Raw genomic sequence first — 25,582 nt, forward strand, 5'->3', positions numbered from 1 at the left:
ATATGCATTATATTGTTTAGGAGATTTTTTTTTTATTCTACTTAAGGTATGTCTTTAACCAAATGACTTTTTGAGTTACATATGTTTTGTTTCTGTTTAGGTTCCTGTTAGATCCAGAGTATGGGCTATGCGTAAAAGCTATGGAAATAGGCATTCTGTTGGCAGTACACCACTTACATTAAAACTGACAACTACTGAAAGGCGCCCCCAGAGACCCGTGAGCGAGGTTCCTCTAACAGCAGATAGTATAAGTGCTCCCAAAGTAGCCGATCCATTGGAGAAGGATTCCGAAAATTCTCCTGGCATAACATGCTATGTTCGACACAAAACACAGATTGAAAATGTTATACGTCGTCTTTTGCTGATGTCATATTTTCCCAGTGGATTCTGGTCTCGCTTGATGACCAGAATGTTGGCAGATGATATCGTGGTTGAAATAATTCGATCATATTTTCTTCTTCCAAAAGATACAGACATGGATCCACTACTCGCAGCTGTGTTTAATCGCCGTGCCGAGTGGATATGTTGGCAGACTGGCATGGAATTAAGATATCTGGACACAACTTTGTTTCGTATGAAAGAACACTTGAGTCACTTGAATAATGCACCTTTTGAATATCGACAGATGAAGTTTTTTGTGCAACAAGAGGGTGCTTGGAGTGATATCGAGATTATTAACTCTGCTATCTTAGAAATTATTTTGCCAAATCAGGCTGTTGTTATTCAGATACCAAAAGTTGATGCTGAAGGCATCATTGTTGCATATGATAATGTTGAACTCCAGCCCAATTCTGAATGTGTTGCAAAGCTTCTTTCTGTGTCAGTTGATCATATTGATACCCTACTGGAAGACTGGTACCCAACATTGGGGACTAGATTTGTACATACATCAGAAGGTAAGTTTTATTTTTGCCATTTTTTTATTTTACATCTGAATTTTGTTAAATTTTAGAATTCATTTCATTCAACTCTCCCTTTTTGCTTCGATCATTCGAAGAAAATTGTTTTTGTGTTAATAAATTATTAATATTTTTTATATTCATCATTTTTAAATAAACACTGTTTTTCAGAAGCTTTTACCATTATGCAATTAATTGCATTAATTATTAAATAATAAATGCATATAAAGCTACATAAAAAAATCATAACTTTTATCTCCTTCTGTATATGCTTTGGCTTAATAGTAAAAAATGATGTTTCATGTGTGGTTATTCCTTTTTCTCAGTAGGCATGTGAAGTTGACGATGACACTTTAGATTAGTTGATAATTCAGGATGACCTTTTGATGTGATTGGTAAAATCTTCAGTTCTCTCTGCTGATTTTAGCAGTGATTCTTTAGATCAGGAACTGTTGTGGTTTATTCATGTAAGCATATTTAATATAACCCCATAAAAAGAAAATGTGTTGTCACAAGACCTGCCATTACCAGACCTTGTATGAAGTGAAATCATGCATCCAAAGAACTCCTCATGAGTTTAGGTAATTGCATCTTGGGGTGTATGGCAGGGAGCCGTGTTCTGCTAAAAACCACATGTCTGCATTATCTGAGCAGACCACAAAAATTTGTGATCCTATTCTAATAACAATCACTGTGTATCGTAATTTTATTTTCAAGAATGTCTTCAAAAAGGAAGAAATTGATTCCACTCCTTATTCCAAAACCACACCAAAGAGTGGTTTGGGGGGATGCATTTGGTGCTCTTTTGATCATCCTAGAATATTATTTACTCCAAATAAGGCAGTTTTGTCTCTTGGCAAATGCAGACAGATGAAAATATACCTTTTCACTGAAAATTATTCTTTTTGATAAAAATATTGCCCTCTTCTTGTTTTGTTAAAATCCATTCAGACATTTTTTTTTTTTTTTTCATTTTTGATGATATGTTGCTTTGATTTATTGTGCCAAATGAATCTTGTATGGGTATATATGAAGTCAGAGCTAGTATTCATATTGTGCCACACCACTGCAATAGTTTGTTCCATTTGATTCTTATGATTTTGTCTGAGCAATTTTATAATTGCGACTGATCTATTCTCAAATTCTTTTATCAAATGAATAACTATCATTTCAATGGGTTAATATTTATATGTACGAACCATAATTGAATAATTTCCATTTTTGTAATAAGTTTTCATGATTACAATACATTGTTCTTTAGCCATTGTTCAGATGATAGTTTTATCATTATAAAGCTTTGTGGCTTAAGGCATAAAGAATCAGTTAGATTAGAGTTGAAGCTGTAGCCAATTATCTAAAGGAAAGTTGTGCATATTTAAATCTGTAACTGACTCAACAAAACCATTTACCAATATTTGTTTCTCAATATTTGCTGATTCAATATTTGCTGATTGGTTGTTCTTATACTAATTTGGCAAAAAAATTGAAAAATTAGAATTCTTAAGCCAATTTTTGTGACTCTGGCTACTTAGCAACAAAGCTGAGCTTATTATTTTAAAACCACCACATGATTGAAGGTTTTGTGAGCCATTCCATGGCACTTAATGAAAAACGGCAAATGCTAATTAATCAGTTTGATGGTAGACAATGAAATTGATAAAAACAGTACTAACAATCCCCCCCCCCCAAAAAAATTATGCTATTCAAAATCTGCTTGCTTAATGAAATATATTGTAGGCTTAGACCTACTGAATTTTTTTAATTATATTTCTAAATTTTCTGTGTTATTCATAAAAGAGTGTGCTGCATTCTATTATGTATTTTTCATATTTTTCTACATTCTGGTGTATTAATATGAAAAATAATAATTAGCATTACCTTACATCTTAGAGAAAACATTGTTAAATTTTGTTATCCTGCAATCTTTACTACTACGACTTTTAATCAAAAAATTCATTAAAGAAAGGCAATATTACTAAGTATGTATGCAGTAAAATATCTGTGTACATGCTGAATATGTACATTTATGCAAAACTGCAAATGAACTAATTTTAATTATAATCTATCGCCAATCTGCTAATTCCTTATTAAATGTTTCAATACCTTTAAGTAATTATGCAGCCATATCAAGCTCTTGGACTTATGAGGTTAGGTTATTTAATTACGGCAAAGCCTCGAGGGCTATCTGCCTAAGGGAAGGGATGCCTTCGTGGAAGACTTTCTAAGGGAAACTGGCTCGTATACATGTTACACATGGGGAAAACCATGAAAACACCCATGCAGCCAGCCCATTTACGTGATTTAAACCTCCTTGGACTTATGAAATGGTATAATTTGTGAACTGCGAACATGTGTGCAAAATGTATTATATGTTGTATGTATAATAAAAATAATATTTTGATTACATTTTATTTTTCAAAAGAGTAAAGTTATGGCTTAATGTTTGGCTGCTAATTATAGTATTTATTTCATAGATAATTGATTTTTATGAATGTTATCACTTTTAATTAACTGTTTCTGGGATAAATTTTAAAGACCGATAGTGCCAAGGATGTTTTTTTTTCACTTGCCATTTAAATTAAAGCACTTATTAGACTAAGATATGCTTACTTTGGTGCATTTAGATTTTTCCAGTGTCAAAATCAACAAAATCAGATATAAAAGTAGACAATCACTTATTTAATCACTTATTTGTACAGTCTGTCCACTAGTTGTACTGCTCTAAATATTCTGGTAGTTCGACCCAGGTTTAAATATTGGTAAAGGGGATGTCTGAATGAGTATTCTTGGTTTTCCCCAAGCAACGTAGACAATGTGAATACGACTAAGTTTCTGTTAGAAAGTCGTCTGTGAAGATGTCACTTCCCTTAGATATATGTTGCCCTTGTGTGTTTTATTATAAACCAAATAACCAACCATTTACACTATGTACAAATATTGTCAACTAATAACACCATAAATTGACATCAAAGACATGTTTTTAAGTACTTTTTAACTTTCATTTTTGAAATGTTTTTCTTTGCCAAAATGATGATTATATATTTTAATTGGGAAGAATGACATAAAAAGAATCTCTTCCTTTAAAATTCACACAAAAAAGTGGTTGATTTTTCACATTAGGTACTCCTATTGAAATTGTTCTGAGTTAATTAATGCATATTAAAATAAGTATTCTGTACAGATTCTTTTAATCAAAATACTGTCCTGGAACAAAAATTATAATAAGTACATGCATGCTTATTTTATATATTTTAAATATTTGTTTATTTAATTTATATTTAAAGGGGAATGAATTTGTCAACTGTCAATGTAAAATTTACAAATAATTGGAGTTTAATGTAAACATTTTTATTGCAAAATATATAATTCGAATTTCTTTGTTATATAAACAAATCATAACTCTGTAAACTGTTAGATTGGCTTTGGATTTTTTAAATTTATATATAACATGTTTTGAATATAACTGGGACACCTGTTTATTTGTCAAAAATGCTTTTGATATGAAACAACTGAAATATAAACTTAATTTTAAAATAAGTGTGTTTTATATTCTTTATCTCGCATTACATTTTGTCATTTTATTGTTACATGTAAACTTTAGAAAAGAGTCATTTTCATTGCTGTTTGCTTATAACTAACATTTAAACATGTTTTAAAAAATATTCAGTATTTTTAAATTCAGCATTCTTGTACTATCAGAAATGTTTAATTATTTTGCATGTTTAATAGAAAATAGCTTGTAAATAAATGTCACAATCTTTCAGGAAAATTTTTAGTCACTCGCATAGTTCCTTGCACCCAGTGTATCGTCGCTCATGTGAAAGAAGAGACAGGTTCCTCCGACAAAGGACACTTTTCTGTTACCGACCATGCATGGGAACCTGGCCCTTGGCACGGTGATCCACCTTGGAAAAGTGGAGCTGAATCTTATGCTTCAAGAAATTTATCAACAGGCAGTAGTAAATTATCATATTCTCCGAACCTTGCTCAAAAAAACAGAGGCTCTCGGAGTAGCACAATGTCTCATGATAGTGACAGTGGTGTAGGCCCTGATAGCAACAGTTCTAGGTAACTATTTAAAATTTGTTTATTTCAGAAATGTCTGATAGTGAGTTGATGGATGTAATATTAACTTTCAGAATGTCAATTTATGTGTAATCAAAGAGTTACTGAACATACAGAGAATAACTGCATACTCCCTTGCATGCTGTTGTATAAGTAGTATACCATGTACAATTAACTATTCAAAGAATCGTAGCTCAAATTTAAACAAAGGAATATCTGAGTTTTCATGTTTTCTGCACTGGGAAAGGGCTGAATAGTTTTGCAAACTTAGTTTAAAAATGATAATAAATTACTTTTAATCCAAGTGGGCTATTAGTCTTGAAACAGGATCTTGCATTGAATCACTATAAAAGGCATATCATTTTCAAATTGTTGTCAACAAATATTATCGCCTTGTATTATTTTGAAAGAAATTAAATAATGAAGAATCTGCATGAGTGTATAAGTTTTCCGCAGTGTGCAACAATTTGCGGTACTTAGAGCCATCAAATTTTGAGTAACATAGCCCTCTATCCAAACATGTGTGCCTAGAAGCCTAAATTTTGAATTTCGGATTGGTTTTTATTATGTTTTACATATTTTTAAAAACTTTCATGAATTTTTGATTAACAAACTTGACGATTTCAAAGCGGGCAGTGGCAGCACTGTAAGCAATAAAACATTTTTATCTCCAGCTCATGAGACTGTCTATCGAAAATTCTAAAAATATGCTGTTTTTAAATATCTGATGATTGTACTGTTGAATTGAATTTTATGTGGCTTAAGAGAGCAAAGATCGGGACATTTAATAGATAATGTTAACACATAAAACGTTAATAATAAAAAGACAACAAACATGTTTTCTAACCATCTTATGATGAACATCAAACATCTTATGATTTGATCTTATATTATTTCTAACGTCTTATGATGAATATCAGTGTTCATCATCTTATGAATACTGATAGGATAAACTAAGAAAGGAATGAAAAAAATATAACAATTTATGCCAACATTTAACACTGCATCAGGAATTCTAAATTTGGTTAAATTAAATGAAAATTTTGGGTATTTGCTGTTGAAATGTATATGACATCAGTGCGAAGAAAATGATGCTTAATAATGAAGCTAAAAAGCAAAACAAATGGGTTAGCAGACTAAGATCGCAAGCTCAGCAAGAGCTTAAAAAAAATTAACAAACCTTTTTGGGTGATTGTTAAAATCTGAAATCTTTCAGATTTTTTATATCCTATATTTTTTTCCCATGCCTGAGCTATCATGTTAAGAAATATTGGAGTTATACTGGATCTTTAAGAGTATCTGAATATCACGTATAAAGAAAAAAATGTGATTTATCAAAAAAGAATGTGAAAAAATTTAAAAATTAAAAAAAGCTACATATCAGAAAGCTATATATATAAAAAAGCAATATACAGTACAAAGTCTTTAATCCGGACTCGTCGGGACTTCGGTGATTCTGAATTAGGGGTTTTTCTGGATTATAGATCATTAATTTAAATCTGGTAAGATGGCATGCAGAAATTATAAAATTAAAATATGAAACCGTAATTTATGAAATAAGGAGCAATTATGATCTAAAGGGTATCAAAATTTACAAAAAAAAAAAGGCTTAATATTTATTTATTTACTTTATTAAACATTTCTTTCAATGTAAGTTGTTTTCAATGTAAGTTATTTCAATGTAAATTGTTTATGTTGTTTCAGTGTAAGTCGTTTTATGTGCTAATACTTTATTTTTAATTCTATAAACAGACATAATTTCTTGTTCGGTTACAAAGTTCCGCTGTTCAAGTCCTGTAATTGCTGTGCTGAGAATACCGACTAACTTGTCAATCGAAATTTTTTCGTTTTCACTAACCTCTCTGTCACTTTATTCTTGCTTTTATCCATTTTCTGCAGCAATTCCATTTTCTGTTTGATGGACATCGAAACATCCTTTCGCTTTGAAAATCCTTTGGAAACTCTTTTTGACATAATCGAAAGTTCAAGCTTACTTTTTATAAAATTGCTCTAACAGTCTGCAAAAAATAATAAGCCGGATCCAATTAGAAGATTAAGGAAGAACGCAATCTGCAACATTAATTGAAATAGATAATTAAATAATTTTAGCCTAGCTTATACTGTCCATTATGCATTAAATGCGCATGCGTAAAGGTATTATGCGCATGCATAAACGCTACGTATGCGCAGAAAGTTTGCAGCTTTGAGATCCGGATTATAGATCATTCCGGATTATGGGCGTCCAGATTAAAGACTTTGTACTGTATAAGAAAAGAATGTGGTATATTTGACTAAACAAAAAAATTTAGTCACATGAAGCACATCCTTTTATAGCTTTAACTTTCCGACACTAAAAGGGTGCATGATGGAAAGGATTATGATTTGGTTCTTAAAAATATTTTTTTTATTTAACGAAATTCCACTTTTGTTCATATTATTATAATTGAATGGACCACTATTAAGTAATGAGTTGGGCAGTTTTGTTGTAGTAATAAAATTAAAATTCAAGGAACAAATTTTTAAAATGTTAAGCATCTGACATACTTTTTAATATTTTAGTAAAAATTCAAAGTGCATAAATTATTGTATGGTATTTAGCTTAACTTTAAAGAATGTAGGTTAATATATTTTTAAGTTAACAGGCTTTCTGGCAAATACACAATAGTAACAAAATCTAATATAGTGAAATAATTATTTAAGACATTTAGTGTTAATAATAAGGAAAAATTTTCAATATTGTATTATATTTATGCTCATTTCAAAATAACATCAGTCTGTTTCAGGAAAGTTTTTTTTTTTTTTTCCCTAAAACATGCTAGATTTCATGCTGCTATATCAAAATTCAATATTTTTCTTAATGAGAAATTTATTATATTTCTTTAAAATGTTGCTGAAGAGTTTATATGTAATAAGCTGTATAACTTGTGTCCAGGTATAAATTTAAAAGGTAGGTATTATAAAAAATGATTTTTAAAAGATCACATAATAAACTTAGTAAGCATAATTCACATTGCAAAATTAAAATAAAAACTTTAGCAGTAATATTTTCTGTAAATTTATATGAAGAAATGGCTACTTACATATTATCCAGTTGACTGTGAAAGTTGGCTAATATCAAACCAGGAAAGTTGGAGGAGATTCTACCAAAGTCAGACCAATCATTCCTGCAGAATTCTTAAGGCATTGATGCATCTTTATTTAATAAGTAATCGCTATTTGAGCCATTTTGTTATTTCTAATATTTTGTTATACTTCCAGTTTTACCAAAATTTATGTTCAGAACTTTATGAGTACAAACATCCCACAGATCGTTGTTTCAAAAACGGTACTGTTTTATCAACCATATTCAGCTGACCATATTGTGTCCATTAATACACACTTGTTTTGATTGCAGGAATCCGTAACTTTGGATATCATCCACTATTTTGTAAAAACCAGATTTCAAACTGATTTTTATTATTTTCAAAATGCATAAAAAAATACAGCATAACTCATTTATACCCTTGTTCATAAAAATAAGAAGTGGGATATCAAGAATCAAACAAAACTGTAGATGTTAAGCATGTGTTGCTGAGTCGCACTTATTCATAAAAGCACTAAATCGTTCTGCTTGGAAATCATTTCATAGTTGACAGAATAATATGTAAGTATCTAAAACTGCACTTGCTATTAAAAAAAACATTGGATTTTTTAAGAATGAAATATTACCTTTAAATTTATGCAACTCATTCCATTATCAGTAAAGTAACAAAGTACTTTTGTTGTATTAAAAAATACTTAATTTTTTTTATATATATAGTAAGCCTAGGTAATTGAATTATGGTTCTCCTCTTTTTATGCTTTTTACATCTTAAGAAAATATTATAGAACTGGCATTTTCCTTTAGCAGATTTATTTTGAAAAATACTACTTTGTAGATATATATTTTTATGAATTATCAATTAATATATTGTGATATCTAAAACATTGCTTTATTTTTTTATATTGTTATAGTCGCAAACCTTCCACGGAAAGTCGGCCTGAGGGCGAGTTAACTTCTAGTGTAGAGAATAATTTGTGTATTGAAACCTTACCAGAAACTGTGATCTATAGCTTCATGGTTGAAGAATGTATCTTAACTGCTTATGAGCAAAGATCTCTTCAGTGTCCTTTGCATGGAAATCAGTCTTTGTTACAAATTGCTCCAGATACAGTAAGAATAGTTTCGTTACTGAATTAATAAGTATTACATAATAATTCAGGTTGCTGTATCATGAAGTACTTTTAATATAATTGGAAATAAATTTTAATTATAATTACTTCTGTATACATTATTAAGATATGCATTTAAAAAGTATTATTGAAAAATGACTTTTATCATATCTGTGTTTTTCTGTGTTGTTAACATGTTCTGTATAATTTTTCATTATTATAATTTTCTTATTTTACACTAAAAATAATAAAATAAAAATTAGCAGTTTCATTTAAGAGTATTTTGTTAATTTTCTTTTGAAAAAAAATATTTTAATTTTAATAGTTTTTTTTTTAGTGAACTTGTTTCTATATATTTTATAAATTCTGTTCTTGATTTTAATTATTTTTGTTCAAATAGTTAACTGTAACAGTAATTAATACAATGTTGTTAAATTACAGGTATTTGTTGATCTTGGAGAACGCTATTTAATCCCTCCTGATTCGGTTCGAAGAGGGAAAATGCTCGGCCGTGGAGCATTTGGTTTTGTTTTCAAAGCAAATGTTAAACAAAGGGTAAGCATTCAAAAATAAATCTAATATTCTAAAAAAATAGAAATCATTTTTAATACTGCTCAGTATTTTAGTTTGAATAAGGTTTTGAAGTGTATTGTTCATTAATTGAACTTAAATACCAGAAAAATAGGTTAACATTTTAATGTGAATTTATATGGCAAATTTTTTTCAAATTTTTTATCTCAGAGAAAATATTTTTATACTCAATAGTGTATTGAAAAATAATTAGAGGCCTCTTCAGAGAGCTGCTTTTTCCCAAACTTTATTTTAAACATAAAATCTTGTATTTTAAGCATGGAATTCTTATATGTGTTAAGTAATGTGTATTTAGCTTTATTTTATTATATCTACAAATGTAAAATATCAGAATTTATTTGTGATATGTGTATACTGATACATATCAGTATGCCTACTCAAATCATAAAATTGCATCTCGTAAATATCTTAGCACTGTCACGTTAATATTTATTTTACTAAATTTTTTATTCTGCACTTTATTACTTGTTTTTACCTTGAGGAAAATAAGGGTCTGTGTGTAAATTTTATGCTGAAAAGTATCGGAATTCTAGTGTTTAAACATATTAGTTACCTAGAAAGACAGATAATATTTTGGAGTAAAAAAGTTTGATATAAATGTTTAATGACAGGATTGATTTTATTTATAAACATATAAGAGAGAGAAAGATTGGTTAAATCAAATTTTGCTGAAATTTTACATTTGCGAAGAGATCGAAAAGCTATGCATATTAAGTTATTATTAGGTGAGGAGTTGTTAGACATGCTGAGAATATCATAATCCAAATTATTTGACAGCTAATAAACTTTCCAAAGATATCAGAAGATAGTATACTAATATACCATCTGATCAAATGACCCTGCATATCAGTTTGTTGTAGCAGTTTCTACAATGAGAATTTTATTAGAAAAATTATCAGGTGAAACTGAATGAACAATCTCAAATTACCCCTCAGAATCCTGAAACGAAAATCTTATCTGGCCATAATGAAATTCTCCATTAAAATGAAAATAATTCATCATGTAAAACTATTCTAAATTCATCATGTATCTATTATGGAGAAGTTTTGTGGATTCAGCATACTGGGATGTGTTCTAAGCAAGATACTACCATCAAGATGTGCTTAACTTATTTTAAGCGAAGCTATAACACTTATAACACATGCTATTAACTTTTTGGACTTGGGGCCTTTATCTCACAGCGCGCCAGCAACTCGAGACGCTTCACAGTCTTTTTGGTGCATTTCTTACCAGTAACTCAACTAGTCATTACACACGTAAATTAATGCATAAAATTTTTCTATTTTATCATTTTATATATCTTTACACCTTTATAAACATAATTTCTTAAATATTAGTCTCTGTAATTTTTCTGTGTGTGATATTTCGTGTAACAATTCCCAAGATGCATGCCCGGCTTGTCAGGGTAAGTATTACAATAATATATCATTTGATGCCTTTTTATGGGTCATTTCTCTGAGAACAGACTTTGTGATAGATAAAAAAAGATAAGATTTCAGATAAGAAAATCTTATCTCTATTTAAAGGGATGTCATTTTACACTTCATAAGATTATACAAAAAGAGCGTAGGAACCCGCTTCGAAGAAACTAAACGTAAACAGTTATTGCTGCGCATTGAGTTTCCGCATCAAATCAGGTGGTGAGTGAGAGTAACCTCTCGAGTTGCGGCGTCAAATCATATAATGAGTAAGAGTCGCCTCTCGAGTTACGGCGTCAAATCACATGGTGAGTGAGAGTCACCTGTCGAGTGCAAAGGGTTAAAGCAGTGATCTCAAATTAACAACTCTCACCACAATTTTATGAGGCCTAAGAATGCATTTCAGTTATGTATTTGTTACAACTACAATGTTGCAAAGTTTTAAGATAGTTCAGTAATAGTTGTCCTGCTTGCTTTATTGTTGAAGGGAATTAATCTTAACTGTTATGTTAATTTAGGATTATTTTTTATTTTTATTTTTATTTAGGGTTGTAACACTTACACGGAAGTAGCTATGAAAATGCTTCAACCAGTAGATCCTGGTTTTGGTGCCAAACAGTCTGATACTGCTGCTTTTAAAGTATGTATCCTTTATTTCTTAGTACATATTATTATTTTTTGGTCATTCACTTCTGTTATTTATAAATTGTGTCCTCAATATGCTCATTTTTTTTTCAAGTATTGTTACTAATAATTCCTGCCTGAAACTAATGCCTGAAACTTTTTTTCAAGCAAAATTTTATTTCAGACATTAACAAAATAAATATTTCATTTAATATTTCAGGCAGCTTGGAATAAATGGCAGAGGGATCCTTTACAGTATGCCTGTAAAGCGTATTGTACAGCAAGACAAGAATTAAATATTTTACTCTCTCTACGCCATCAGAATATAGTGCCTTTAGTTGGGGTATGCACAAGACCTCTTGCCCTTGTTCTTCAGTTGGCACCAATGGGAGCTTTAGATTCAATTCTAAAAAATTACAGGAGATCTGGTGCCAAGCTGGATGTATATGTGATGCAAAAGATAATCTTTCAGGTAAAGTGGTTTTAATTTTGTATGTAGTAATACCCCAAAATAACACACTAATGAATATGACAAAAAGTAAATATATATTGATATGCAAAGTCCATATTTTATACTCAGTAAAATTTTATATTTTATTGAGTATTCATATATGCAGAACCATTCATATAGCATTCATATATGCAGAACCTAATTTTGCATATGAATGTTAGTTAAATAGGACCAAGGCATAAAAAAATGTGTTTAGAAGAAAAATATATATAAAGGATGTAGTTTTCATGCATATCAATTCAAAATAATTTTAAAATAAATGTTAACATGAAACAAAGTTATTTCGATGCCAGTGGCTTCACAAAGTTTAACAGATTTGTCAAGTGGTTTGTTGACTTTTTTTAATCACATAAAGTTTCTTCATAACCAACTCATAATCATTTTATTTTTTTCCTAGTAGCTGAAACCTGTTATTTATTTATGCTTACATTCATCAAAATCTATAAACCTCTTTCAACTAAGCCAAGATCTCTTACCAGGCTTACAGTTGTCATGCAATTTTCTAGTGGAATTTGGATTTGGGATGATGGTTTCGTCAGCAGTGTCTATAAGCTTGCCAACTGTCAGCTTTTTATTCTATCAGACCATCAACTTGCTGGTGTTTTTATCTACTTCCAAATCTAATTAGCTGGCTAGATTGGCAATTTCGTGTGTTAAATGAGTGCCTGTGCTATTTTCATGTGTTATTTTCATCTTGTTTTGGGGAAAGATTTTCTTCTGAACATTGTTCAAGGTGTCTTTGGGAAATTTCATTCCAAGATTTTCTAGTGATATTTTTATAGCATCTAAAATTCTAAATTGTCTCTAAAAATCTTTAACCGACAGCTGATTGATTTGCCTCAGAGTCACTCAGATGAGCAAACAATCACTGCGTGTAATAAGCCTTGAATGTTTCGATAAGTCCTTGGTCCCTTAAAGCTGGAAATAGAAATAAAGACTTGCATATCTTTGAGTGTACACAGTACATCAATTACTGTACATGGTTATTATTTGCATGATGATCTTCATTTTAAACTGTTGATTATCATTGTGAGTTTGTTTTTTTTTTTTTTTTTAATACAAATGAGTTGGGTTGTTAATGAGAAGAAAATGACTTTTTCAAGAGTTGTTACAGCCTGTTCTGTATATATTTAAAACCATGCTGAATTTGTATTTTTTTTTCAAAGTAATCTATATTATTCTCTTATTTTCTTGAATTATTTTTGCATTTTATTAAAAATCCAAGAGAGAATGTAAAATTTCTTTCTTTTCAGAATCTGAAACCTTAAAAGCAATTTTATATTACAAAATATTTATAACTTTCTGTCAGTTGTTTTAAGAGAAGCTGTGTTAAAATTTTGTATTTTAAAATTTTTAAATATTAGAAAACATTACTGTTTCAATGCGTTTTTACAGCAAAGTGCTCTATCATGAAATTAAATATATAGATATAAATATTAATATTTGATTTGCACTTACATTTGTATATCAGCATTAAACTAGTTTAAGTGTTATTATAACTGAAGTTTTAACATTCAGTTAGAGAAGAGCAGTAGTGTGAAAAACTAAATATCAGCTGTATGGGAAAGTTTGCAAAAACCATATACTTTTAATCAGACTCCCCGTCCCATTTTTAATGGAAGGGGAAAAAAGAATATTTAGACAATATTTCGATTTTTTTCAGTTTGCATCTTTCTTATGCAAATTATGTGTTAAGTGTAGTAATATTTTCTTAACAACATTCCAAATTATTTTTTAAATTACTGAAATATTAAATTATTTTCCAATTCATATGTATAAATATTTATAATAAACAATCATTCATGAAATAGATTGCTTACTTCATTTGTTTCACATCAAAATGTAACTTTAAAATTGCTTGTTAATCATTATAGGATGAACTGGTGATTTGTCTTAATTTATTGATCCTGAAAAGATTTTATTTTAAACTGAATGTAGTAGGACTTTTTTTCTGCTGTGAAAACTTATGCTCTTTTGGGAGGGATTTTATAATTTAATGCTAAAGGGAACAAATTTATAATGCAGTCTATCCTGTCAGATGTCAATACACATTTTGAGATCTGGAATTATTAGGACATCAGTGCTTCAGAATTTTAGGTCATCCATTTAAATCTAGTAAGATGACATGTAGATATGGCAGCATTAGGGCTTATTGTTTAGGTCAGATAGAAAAATGCTAAATTCCCGCAGCCACACAAGAGCCAAAAGTGTGATCCTTGCCAACATAATCAATGTGTTATCAGTGGCCATGGTGCCATTTCCTAGCCAGCAGGTGTTTCAAAGTGACACAACACTCACTTCCTTTTGTTGAGTGTCATATTCTCCATTCCTAGACTTTAGAAGGGAAGAAACAGGGATTTTTTAATTTAATTTTATTTTTCCCTTAGTTGTCTGGAAGTTAGATCATTTGAGCTATAGGATTTCTGGATTTCAGACTTAGTACTGTAATTAATACATTTAAAAATATATTACTGTAATAATGTGAGGTAATCATTTGTAAATACAATAGCATTGTGATAAGTTATTTGTTTCAAATGCTAGAGATCCTGTCATATACATGCAATATTTTAATTCATGCATAAATCTAGGAATGATAAATGAATTGACACAAAATTATCATATTCTGAGAGTGTTTTGTAATATAATCAGTAAAAATATAATTTAATGTTTTCAGTTCTTGTTAATTTTTTAACAGTTTAGTTATTAGTTTGTTAATTTAATTAAGTTTATTATAAACTTGCTAATTTTTATTTCAATTAGATTGCGAAAGCTTTGGAGTACCTGCATCAGCAACATATCATATATCGAGATCTAAAATCAGAAAATGTTCTTGTATGGGAACTTCCACCTCCATTCCATTCATCCTCTCCCATTCCTACTGTTGAAACGAAGTTAGCTGATTATGGGATCAGCAGGTCCACTCTTCCTACTGGTACAAAAGGGTTTGGTGGCACCGAAGGCTTTATGGCACCTGAAATAATGAGATATAATGGTGAAGAGGAATACACAGAGAAGGTAAATATTTTTTCTTTGCCTCACCTGTAACCTGCATTAGCAAAGAATTGTGGTAGACCACATGAAGTGCAATTTGCAAGGGGAAAACACAATCTAATTGCAATCTAATTGCAATTTGCAAGATTGCAATTGCAATTGAGTTGTTAAGAGGTGTAAAACTACATGCTCTGACACATTCAATAATGTATCTCCTTGACATTGCAAAGTCACAATTTTACAACCAGTATAAAATTTTAGCAATCTACCCTCAGTTTCACATTACAGCTTGATGTTAAGGCGGTCATCGAAGCTTCTCTGAAACCATTTTCAATTTTAGTGAATCATAGGATGTAAAATGGAACAACAATAAGAAAAAAAGAAAAAAAAAAAAGCTAAAAGGGCATGACTAATTCAATCTGCAGTATGTACCAGAGAAAGCAAGTATAACAGAATGCCCTGAACTCTCTACTAGAAAGACGTCTAGTAGAGAGTTCAGAGCATCTTCACATAATAAAAAGGATCTTCACATAATAAAAAGAATTAATTATACCTATCTTTGAAAGCTAACTAAATACTGCTTGTATGCTTATATTCTATTGATAATTTATTGTTAATAAGGTTGTTATAATCTTAAGCTTTATTGTAGACTATTAATAAATAAGTTAGTGTTCAGTACTGCAGCTCTGCAAGCAACCCGAGCAACATGTGACTAAACCACCAATCACTTCTTACTTGACTTACGGTGAAGATATCTAGAATTATACTTTAGGATGATATGATATAACCACAGGTTAATTGTAAATAGCAAGTTTTTGTGTGTCTGAATAACAGGTAGATGACAAATTATAAATTTTCATGTATCTCACTTCAAGATTACTTTCAAATTATTCTTCAAAAATAAAGGCCTCATTCAATGGAAACAACGATGATCGCTAAAACAGCGATCGTTGTATCCAGTATTAGCGATCACTTTTGAAAACGAGTGATTTTTCGTATTAATTTGAAACACTTCCCTATCAGTTGAACTCGTAGGGGTTGCCAGAGGTTACTTAATGCGTGATGCTGTTTGTCACGGGGTCGGAAGTTGCGTTGGTTTCGAAATAACCAATGAAAGAGCTACCAGATGTGCAGGTTGACTCCTCGTAACCGTTCTTTAGGGTTGCAGTTCGCGTTTGGTGTGCCATCTTTGGCTTTTCAGTGCTATTGTTTCAAAGTTTTATCTATGAAAATTCTTCAAAGGTATTATTTCATTTTAATTCCTTTATGAAAACAGCTAACCTAAAAGACACATTCCCTTCACATAAATCATATACATGTGAAAAATATAGGTCAAGTAAGTTTTACGTGCATACTGAAAAAAAAGTGATTCAAAAGACCTTTTAAAGCAAAAGAAAAGAAAAACGTACCTAGTTCTATTAACAACTCAAAAAATACAATGTAATATATTCTAAAAGGAAAATTATATAATACACAATGATGTAGATTACATATATTTAGTAAATACATAAAACTCTATAATGACTCTAATGTTCATAACTATATAATAAATGCCAACACATATCACATCATGGTACATAACACTGCTATGAAAGGAAGAATTTTTAATTAGAAACATACCTTTTATATTTATTTGATAACATAGACGAATAAAACATAAAGATGACAAGAAGTTATGAAAACACGTTATGCAACTTAAGAAACAGTAAGAAGCCTTTTAAGTTATTGCAATATCATAAGGCACTGATTAGGAAGTAAATATCATTTTTTCATTCTTTTACATCAGTAATACATTTTTCACTAAAAACTTTAGCAGTGAAAGCCAAAACAGATTTATTATTGGCGCCTCTTATGCAAGGTCATACAAAAATAAACTTGATTTAGCAAATTTCTAAAACATTAAAATCAAAAGTAGTAAATTACAGTAACATATATTATTAAATTATTTTAATTACACATAAAAAATTGTCTGAATTAAATTAAGAATAACTGACTAAGCTTGTACAGCATTTTAAAACATATTTTATGTTGATACATTGGAAATAATTGACAGCAATCGCATTTAAATGAAAGAGCTGGAAATATAGTCTACATGATGTATAAATACAGTCAAAATTATTCGTTAAATACCTTAATTGATGCTTTACTTTCTTCAAAATGAATATAAATACGATATATTTATGTTACTATAAGGGAAACATTATATAATGCATAATTTCAATCATATTGTCCAATGTTTACATTTTTTTTTTTTTTACATTGGAGGCTGACTGACAGATTTGGCGACAATATAATAAAGTCAAAAAATAACATACGATTTTAAACCATGAATCCCGCATTAAAATTTAAATAAAAAGTGCACTTCATAGTTATAATCACACACAAAATTGAAATCAAATGTATAATATAATTATTTAAACTTTGTCCTTTCATGATAATAACAATAAAGAAAATCACATCAGCATCTACTTATCGCCGTCGGTATCTGTGTATTGACTATACACATTCTGATATTCATTTTGTACATATAAATCAGTTTGTCATTAATTAGCAATACTTAAATGATAATACACATTTCGCTGAAACATGAACACTTATTTTTTTAACAATTATGAAAACATACGAAGCTGAACTTACTTCAAAAGTGCACGGTCTTGCGATCGGAATCTATTCCAATGGACAAGAATTAATTACCCATTTTCTTCGTATTTCTTCATTTCTCGGGAAATAGAACATACTAAAGTTATTTCTGGAACGATATGAATAATTTGATGCAGTGCATCCATGCATATTTCTCTGAATTAGGTAGCAATCCATCAACACAAATGTAAACAACACAACGCTAAATCAATGTCCACTAGCAACAAATGCACTTAATTTGGATACAACACAGATGATGAGTCGGCTTCCCTTGCTAGGATCCTTATACACCCTATACTTTGATATAAGTTGCTGCTCACTCAGTAGATCTAAAGCATTTTCTTTAGCACACTTGATTTCTGTCCTCGTGAAAGCACAAACAACACAGCCGCCATATTGATTCGATCGTTTTTCGCAGCGGAATGATGGGTTCCAAGTGATCGCTATGAGAACAATCGATCGCGAGCTCAGAGTGATCGTTACGTTTCAATTGAATACCAAAACAGCAAAATCAATCGCAACTGATGACGTATGACGACTAATGATCACTAAATGTTTCAATTGAATGAGGCCTTAAATCATTTGAAACTGATAGCATGCATTTATAAATATGAAAGAAACTGACTAGCTATATTTGTCTCATATTTTTTGTTGTATCACTATTGCCAATATAATAAAATATTGATAACTGTATTTTATTTCTAAGGTTGACTGTTTCTCTTTTGGCATGTTCATGTATGAACTAATTACTCTCCACCAACCATTTGAAGGGCAAGAATGTGTCAAAGATCATATTCTAGATGGTGGGAGACCATCACTTACTAAAAGAGTATGTAGTGTATTTTTCTTAATGGTTCAAACTTTGTATATTTTCTGTAAAAACTAAATTTTATGTATTTTTTGTTTCCTTAAAAATTGGATTTTGTATAATGTGTCACATATGATATCCAATAACTTTAAACAACAACAGAAAAACTATGCATTTGGATTAGTGTGTGTGGACAATACAGACATCAGTGCATCTTGAATATAATGTCCTCTGTCTGTTTGAATGCCGTGTTTGAAACAGAATGGGAAGGCATTCATAATGCATCTCGTTATGTTCTGTGAAATAATATAAAAATACAACAGTATTTGTGCTTGCTATTGTGTCAGGAACCAAATTATATCTACCAACTTTCTTGCCAAGATTTCTGTTGATCGTATTCCCTGCATTTCCCACTGAGCAATGAGAGAGCTTATTCTACTAAAGACTTCCACTGCCACAATCCGCAAATGCATCAGTGGTTTACTAATTGCCTGATTCCTAGCTTTTCATACATATAGGATGCCACACATGTCCATGTGCACTCTGATGGAGGCTGGTAGATATAATATGCACCACCTTATTTATTACACATTTATTAAAAATTTGAATTTTGGATATGATATATTTTCCCCAGGATTGATTAATTTATTCATATATTTTCTGACTGACTAGCTATATTTAGATAATATTATTAGAGATACATTAATATATGGAATGTACAACATGTGGCTATAATGAAACTGGACAAATAAAATGCCAAATGCTAAAATAAAATAGTGAAAGAATAAATATATGTTTAGAAAGAGTGGCATCTCAGCTCAAGCCAGTTTAAACCGGTTATTTTGTCATTTATTTATTTTTTCTTGGGTATACCTTGTGTGCGTGTGTGCTTTTAATTTTATTTTACAGCAAATGACAGTATATTCACTGATACGTGTAGAAATAAGTCTGGGTTCTCCATATTGCCAAGTTTTTTTTTAATTGAATAGATTTTTTTAATTATAATTTTTAAGTAAAAATAATAAAGCATTATGTGCAAATTTTATTAAACATAAATATATTTATTCTTTAATAGTTTGCTGCTTTAAAAATTTTAAATTATTAATGTCATTGTACTAATCTAAATACCCTAAATATGATTCAGTTAAAAAAGAAAAAAATGGCAATATAAATTATGTTTTTGATTATTTTACATAATTCTGAATGATCCCAGAAATAAGATACCTGTCATTTAGAATGTAATTATCAGCTTAAAGAACTGCATTGACTGGATCTTAAAACAGGTTAAATTTATTGTAAAAAGTACTAGTAGGGATATTTACATGTGACACATTTATACATAAAACCATTCTTTATGTCATTTTATGTATGACAGATTGGTTATTTATTTCTGAGAATGTTTTTCTTTGGTCACTTTTGGAATAGAATGTATTTTTTGTTTGTTATAATGCCATAAGTTAAGTTTGTTAAATTTGTTGTATTTTTATAAGGTTTTCAAAATAATCTATCTATAATGCTATAAATACAATCTAATTTTCATTTCTTTTGATTAAGAGAATTTTCATCTGAAAGTAGTATAATTTTTTCATAGGTGAGAAGAAAATGCCAGAGGAATCATAAAATGAATGATGAAATTTTAAAAGATCTTGATTATAATGTGAAATGAATTGAAAATTCTTTTATTTAATTCGATCATTCAAAAAGATTACAAAGAAAATTAACAAATTTCAGTAATGCACCATTAATGCAATGATATACATCATTGTGATGATCAGTTTCGGTCCAAAGTCTAGCAAGAAAATTTGATACAATTATTGATTCTTCCATGGTCAAGATTATTCATTCCTTGACTCTATGTCTTATTTTTATAAAAGCACCAGTGGAAAAAATCTAGTGAAGTAAGATCAGAACATCTTGCTAGCCACAAGATAGATTAATTTTTTCCAACTCACCATCCTCGAAGTTAGTGATTCAACTCATCTATCACATGATTCGCAAAGTGGGACAGTGCTCCACATGTTGAAAGAAGATCTGCAGCTCATCATCTTCTATTTCCATTTGCTAAATGTGAGAGAACAAAATTTTCTTTAGCATGTCCAAGCATCAATGAATCCCAGTGAATGGGGCTGACAGCACTAAAGTTTTCATGGTTTTCCTTATGTGTAAAGGGGATATGAGACACTTCTATTAAAAAGTCCCTTAAAAAGGTATCCAGATAGCCTTGTTGCATCTTGTCAAATTCAAGTAGTCAGTAAAGATGATATTTGTTTCAATGGAAGAAAAGAGCCAAGAATCTTGAATGTATGTTAAGCGTCATATGGAGTGTAAGAGTTTGTGCAGCAATAGCTTATTTGCACAATAAGAACATGTTCATGTTATCTTTTGAGTGACTGAATTAAATCAAAGCACCTTCAACCCATTTCATGTAACACATTCTTTATAAATATCTCATAAAATCATACCATTTATTCTTGGAGACACCGACTATTTCTCAAGAATTTATATCTCAGATACAAGCTAATTAATTTATGGTTCTTAAAAATTTTTAAATAGCTTATTAAATTATTCTGGATTATATTGTACTGTAATTTTATACATATATGTTTCATATTTTTTTACAGGAAATGTCATATCCAACTTATATTCTTGATCTCATGACTCTGTGCTGGTCCCAGCAGCCAAAAGACAGGCCATCAGCAAGTCAGATAGTTTCCATAGCTCAAGCTCCAGAACTAACTCATCTGATTGATGTGGCTTCCTTACATGATCAAATGGCTGTTTTAAGTGCTTGTGTTACAGCTTTACCCCCTAAAAGTGAAGGTATACATAGTTTCTTGATAAAATCGATTTTCCCCTCCATTCCAATAGTTATTGCATCTTTTAAGATAAAATGAAAGAAATAGAGCGGAATGCTCACATGTTTTTGCATCACTTTTTACAGTTAATTTCTATGAAATTCTAACATTACAAAGATTATTAAGACACATTTTAAATAGTATATAATCGATTACTCACAAAAGCCTGTCAGAGTTCAAATGATACTATCAAAAAAGTTCATGGAAATTGCTTGAAAGGCAATTTGGCAGATACGATTTTTTTTTAAATATATATGTATATCTGTTTTATTTAGAAGTTTTTATAGGCGATTCATATTGTATGTTTAGTATTTTTTTAGTCAAAACAGAAAAGGGAAAAAAAAATATACTGTAGCATTGATGCATTTTATTTCATTTCATCTTTATTTCTTTTCAAAATGAGGTTATATGGGTAGTTAAGATCCCATTAGCTAAATTCTAAGGTTATTACTTAATAAATATCTTCACAAATGCATGAGAAATCAATTTCAATTCATAGTAACTTTCATATTTTTTAAGTGTAATAAATTTTTTCCTGAACTTAATAATTTCAAATTATGAGATTCAGCATATTCTATATTTTTATATCTTCTTAAATGTTGTAATTATGCATACATAATAGACTTTAAAAAAAACTTTAATTTTTGAAATTGATTTTGATGTAGAGTTGAAGTGATATCTTAAAAAATGTAGATCTGTAATGTAACTTGGACAAAATGAATATTTTTGTCCATGCAAAATAGAAATTATATCATAACAACAGAAAAACACAGCTATTAAGCCATTCTTAGTATCTGTATTTTTTCCCAAATAAATCATCAAATTTAATCAGTGTTATGGCTTTTGAAATACAGCTTTAAAAAAAGGAAGCACAGAAAATATTAACTTTTCAGTCGTGAATAATTATTGTAAACAGTTAGTTATTTAACTTCATAAGCCTTTTAAATAAGCATTGCTTTAATTTTGGAAGTTTTTGTATGTGTTTATTGTATTTACTTTAAATAAGGTTTTATATTTCTTTGTAAAAATACTCTAAATGATCCCATTAACAATTACTGTATTCTCGGGTGTCTAAAGACGGTGCGTATTGCACCGTCTTTAGACATCCGACAGTACAGTGGCATTGCGGAAATCAAAACCAAGGGTGAGAGACTGTTAATGACACATGTACAGCATACATGTTAACCCTTAGAATGCCAAGGCCTTTGCTTATCTGTTTCTTAAAAAATGGAAACATCTGAAATTCTATTTGAGATTCACAACAATTTCTTCCCCCTATACATTCGTGAACAAAAAGATGTGGATATCTTATCTAGTTCTTATCAGAGGAGCTTCTTCTCCCTCCCCCTCTGAATATACTAAGTCACCTCTAATATAAAGATAAAGAACCACGAAACAATCATTTTAGGATAAGACAGTCTGCAATAAAGATCAGTTTATACAATGTGTTTGGGTAAACTCCACCTTAGGTTATTGTGTACTTTAGGGAGTACACAGAAGAGGCACAAATATTGGATGAAAGTTCTGACAAAGATGACAAGTTAATATTAATAAACATCGATTTCAATAACTTTATGTAATATTTTTGCCTATTGAATTGTAATCCATCAGGTTAATAAAAATCAGTTTGTGGACTAAATAATTCTTTATTTTTTTAGTTTTGGGGACCCAAAAGTAAGGTGCATCATACAAGGGGAAATCAATTTTTAAGCCCTGTACAAGGGGAAATACAGTATATCATGTTTTAGTCTCATGTCTATTTTTCCATTTGCTGATACCTAAGCAACCACTTAGCTGATGAGGTACTCGGCCAACATTTACATTTAGTTACATTTACATTTTAGTTGACAACACATTTAACCTTTAGCTGATAGTATGGTATAATTGACAGCACATATACTTAGATGAAAACATGCAAAAGTGTTTTTGTAAAATTTGTCCATATTTATCCAGCAATAGGTCATTTCCAAGATATGCAATGAGAAAGTTAATGAATAAGTTTATCATTTAATCACATATTTGTCTACTTAATGGTAGACAGAGTATGGATTTTATGAATAAAACTAGACAGAAAAGCGACCTTAGGTTGACTTGGATTTTGAAATCAGTTTCGAGACTGATCACACATAGATCCCTCTATTTCAAGTGAAAGGAGGAGTTTGTAGCAGTTGGAAGAGTGAAATGATTTTGTTTGGAAAACAATGGGTGGGGCAAAGCAAAAACACATGTAGTGTGTGATCTGAAAGGGAAATAAGTATAAAACATATAAAACTAAGGTATTAAAATATTGAAAACATTAGGAAGAGCAAGATTGGAATTAATGTCATTGCCTTAAGAAGAAAATTATATGTTAATGTAAAAAAATTCGAATGAAGAAGATTTATAAAGTATTTTCACTCTCATTCCAGCATGCCTTTGTCATGTAATGGTGGCACACTCGGCCCCTATACGAGAGGTCCAGGTTCGAGTTTCAGCGAGGGCATTGCACCTTTTCAGTGCCTCTTGCTTTAAAAAAATCCTAATGATTCTACAGTGGCACCTGAACTAAAAGGTGGTGGAGAATAATTCATCACCACCATGATTTGGTGATTGGGTCCCCTAATTTACGGTCATCTTTTAAAAAGGGGGTATGCAATACAAAGTCCAAAATCTGGACTCATCGGGACTTCGGCAATTCTAGTAAGATTTCATACAGAAATTATAAAATTAAAAATATGAAAATCACGATTTATGAAATAATGAAGTATTTATGATCTAAAGGCTATCAAAATTTATGAAAAAAAAAGCTTAATATTTATTTTTTTACCTTATTAAACATTTCTTTCAATGTAAGTTGTTTAAATTGCTCCGTTTTTTTGTGCTAATACTTCCTCTTTAATTCTGTAGATAGACATAATCTCTTGTTTAGTTACATTGTTGAAGTCCTATAACTGCTGTTTCGAGAATTACGACTAAATTGTCAATCGAAATTTTCTCGTTTTCAGTAACTTCTCTGTCACTTTCTACACTATCGGTAGCAATATTTTCATGATCTTGAACCATACTACAGATTTCTCCATTCATTAATTGATTGATTATTGAGAAGCATCGTCATCACAATGAAAAATTTCTTTTATATCATCTTCATTTATTACCGCTTCTCCAAATTTCTTTATAAAATCCATTAATTGAAAAATTTCACCTTTGTTTTGCGATATATGAAAACCTTTAAAATTAGCGGCTATCATCATCAAATTTAGCTATCCTTCACTGGTGAAGCTATTCTTCACTGTCTAGCTGTCCTCCACTAGTGAAGGATGGCTATGCATCATGAGCTTGGCGACTAATGACAAATCAAGTTGTTCCGTTAAATTTTATCTTTCTTCTATTGCACACTGAAACAATTAAGCCTCAATTGTATTAGTTTACATCTATTTCTTGTATGTGCTTAAGGCTTATCAGAGTTCTGAATAAATAAATTCCCACATATACTTAAACCTTATTGAGGGCCGGGGCTAGATATCTTAACCGCCTGATGCAGTCTCTGTGGGTCCCAAATTCTGTGACTCCGTGCAGCCATACGAGTCCTGGCGCTGGTTCTGGGTTTATGTGAATAACAAATTAGCTATTCTGAATTTAAATAGCCCTAAATATAATCTTTGTGTCTATGAGTATTATCAACAAAATCTATTTTTAGCATATGAAAAGAAATTTCATGTGGTAATGAAAGGAAAGTATAATAAATAATGATTCACCAGGTTGGCATCAGATCAACGATGTATCTGTGTGGAATGTTTTGGTTTGAGATGTGTGGCAAAAAGCATATATGCAGCAACGGAGCCAAATTACTGATCGTACAAATTTATGCTAAAATGTTTGTTTCTTCAATAACAAGATATTTTATTTAGGGTCGAAGTGAAATTAAGAATCAGTACTCTCCAAATATTTTATTATGCTCGGAAGGGGGAATTAAATGTGCATACGTAAAACCTATGAGAACAACGTTGGAG

At 30.2% G+C, this 25,582-nt stretch overlaps 1 protein-coding gene across 7 annotated transcripts in view; it reads left to right on the forward strand.

Moving 5' to 3' along the window:
• Lrrk (Leucine-rich repeat kinase) overlaps positions 1-25,582 on the forward strand; it is a 331,346-nt gene that overhangs the window by 290,565 nt on the left and 15,199 nt on the right. For all 7 annotated transcript variants that reach the window (XM_085827294.1, XM_085827295.1, XM_085827296.1 and 4 more), the window contains 9 exons: positions 101-896; positions 4,664-4,967; positions 8,958-9,156; positions 9,597-9,710; positions 11,712-11,804; positions 12,009-12,260; positions 15,060-15,314; positions 18,637-18,759; positions 21,360-21,558. In XM_085827294.1, the coding sequence (XP_085683420.1) occupies positions 101-896; positions 4,664-4,967; positions 8,958-9,156; positions 9,597-9,710; positions 11,712-11,804; positions 12,009-12,260; positions 15,060-15,314; positions 18,637-18,759; positions 21,360-21,558 (2,335 nt within the window). The remainder of the gene's footprint in view (positions 1-100; positions 897-4,663; positions 4,968-8,957; positions 9,157-9,596; positions 9,711-11,711; positions 11,805-12,008; positions 12,261-15,059; positions 15,315-18,636; positions 18,760-21,359; positions 21,559-25,582) is intronic.

The sequence above is a fragment of the Stegodyphus dumicola genome, chromosome 11, assembly GCF_044657685.1.
Source record: "Stegodyphus dumicola isolate Sdum_Otavi_A_Nest chromosome 11, ASM4465768v1".
NCBI classification, from domain to species: Eukaryota; Metazoa; Arthropoda; class Arachnida; order Araneae; family Eresidae; genus Stegodyphus; species Stegodyphus dumicola.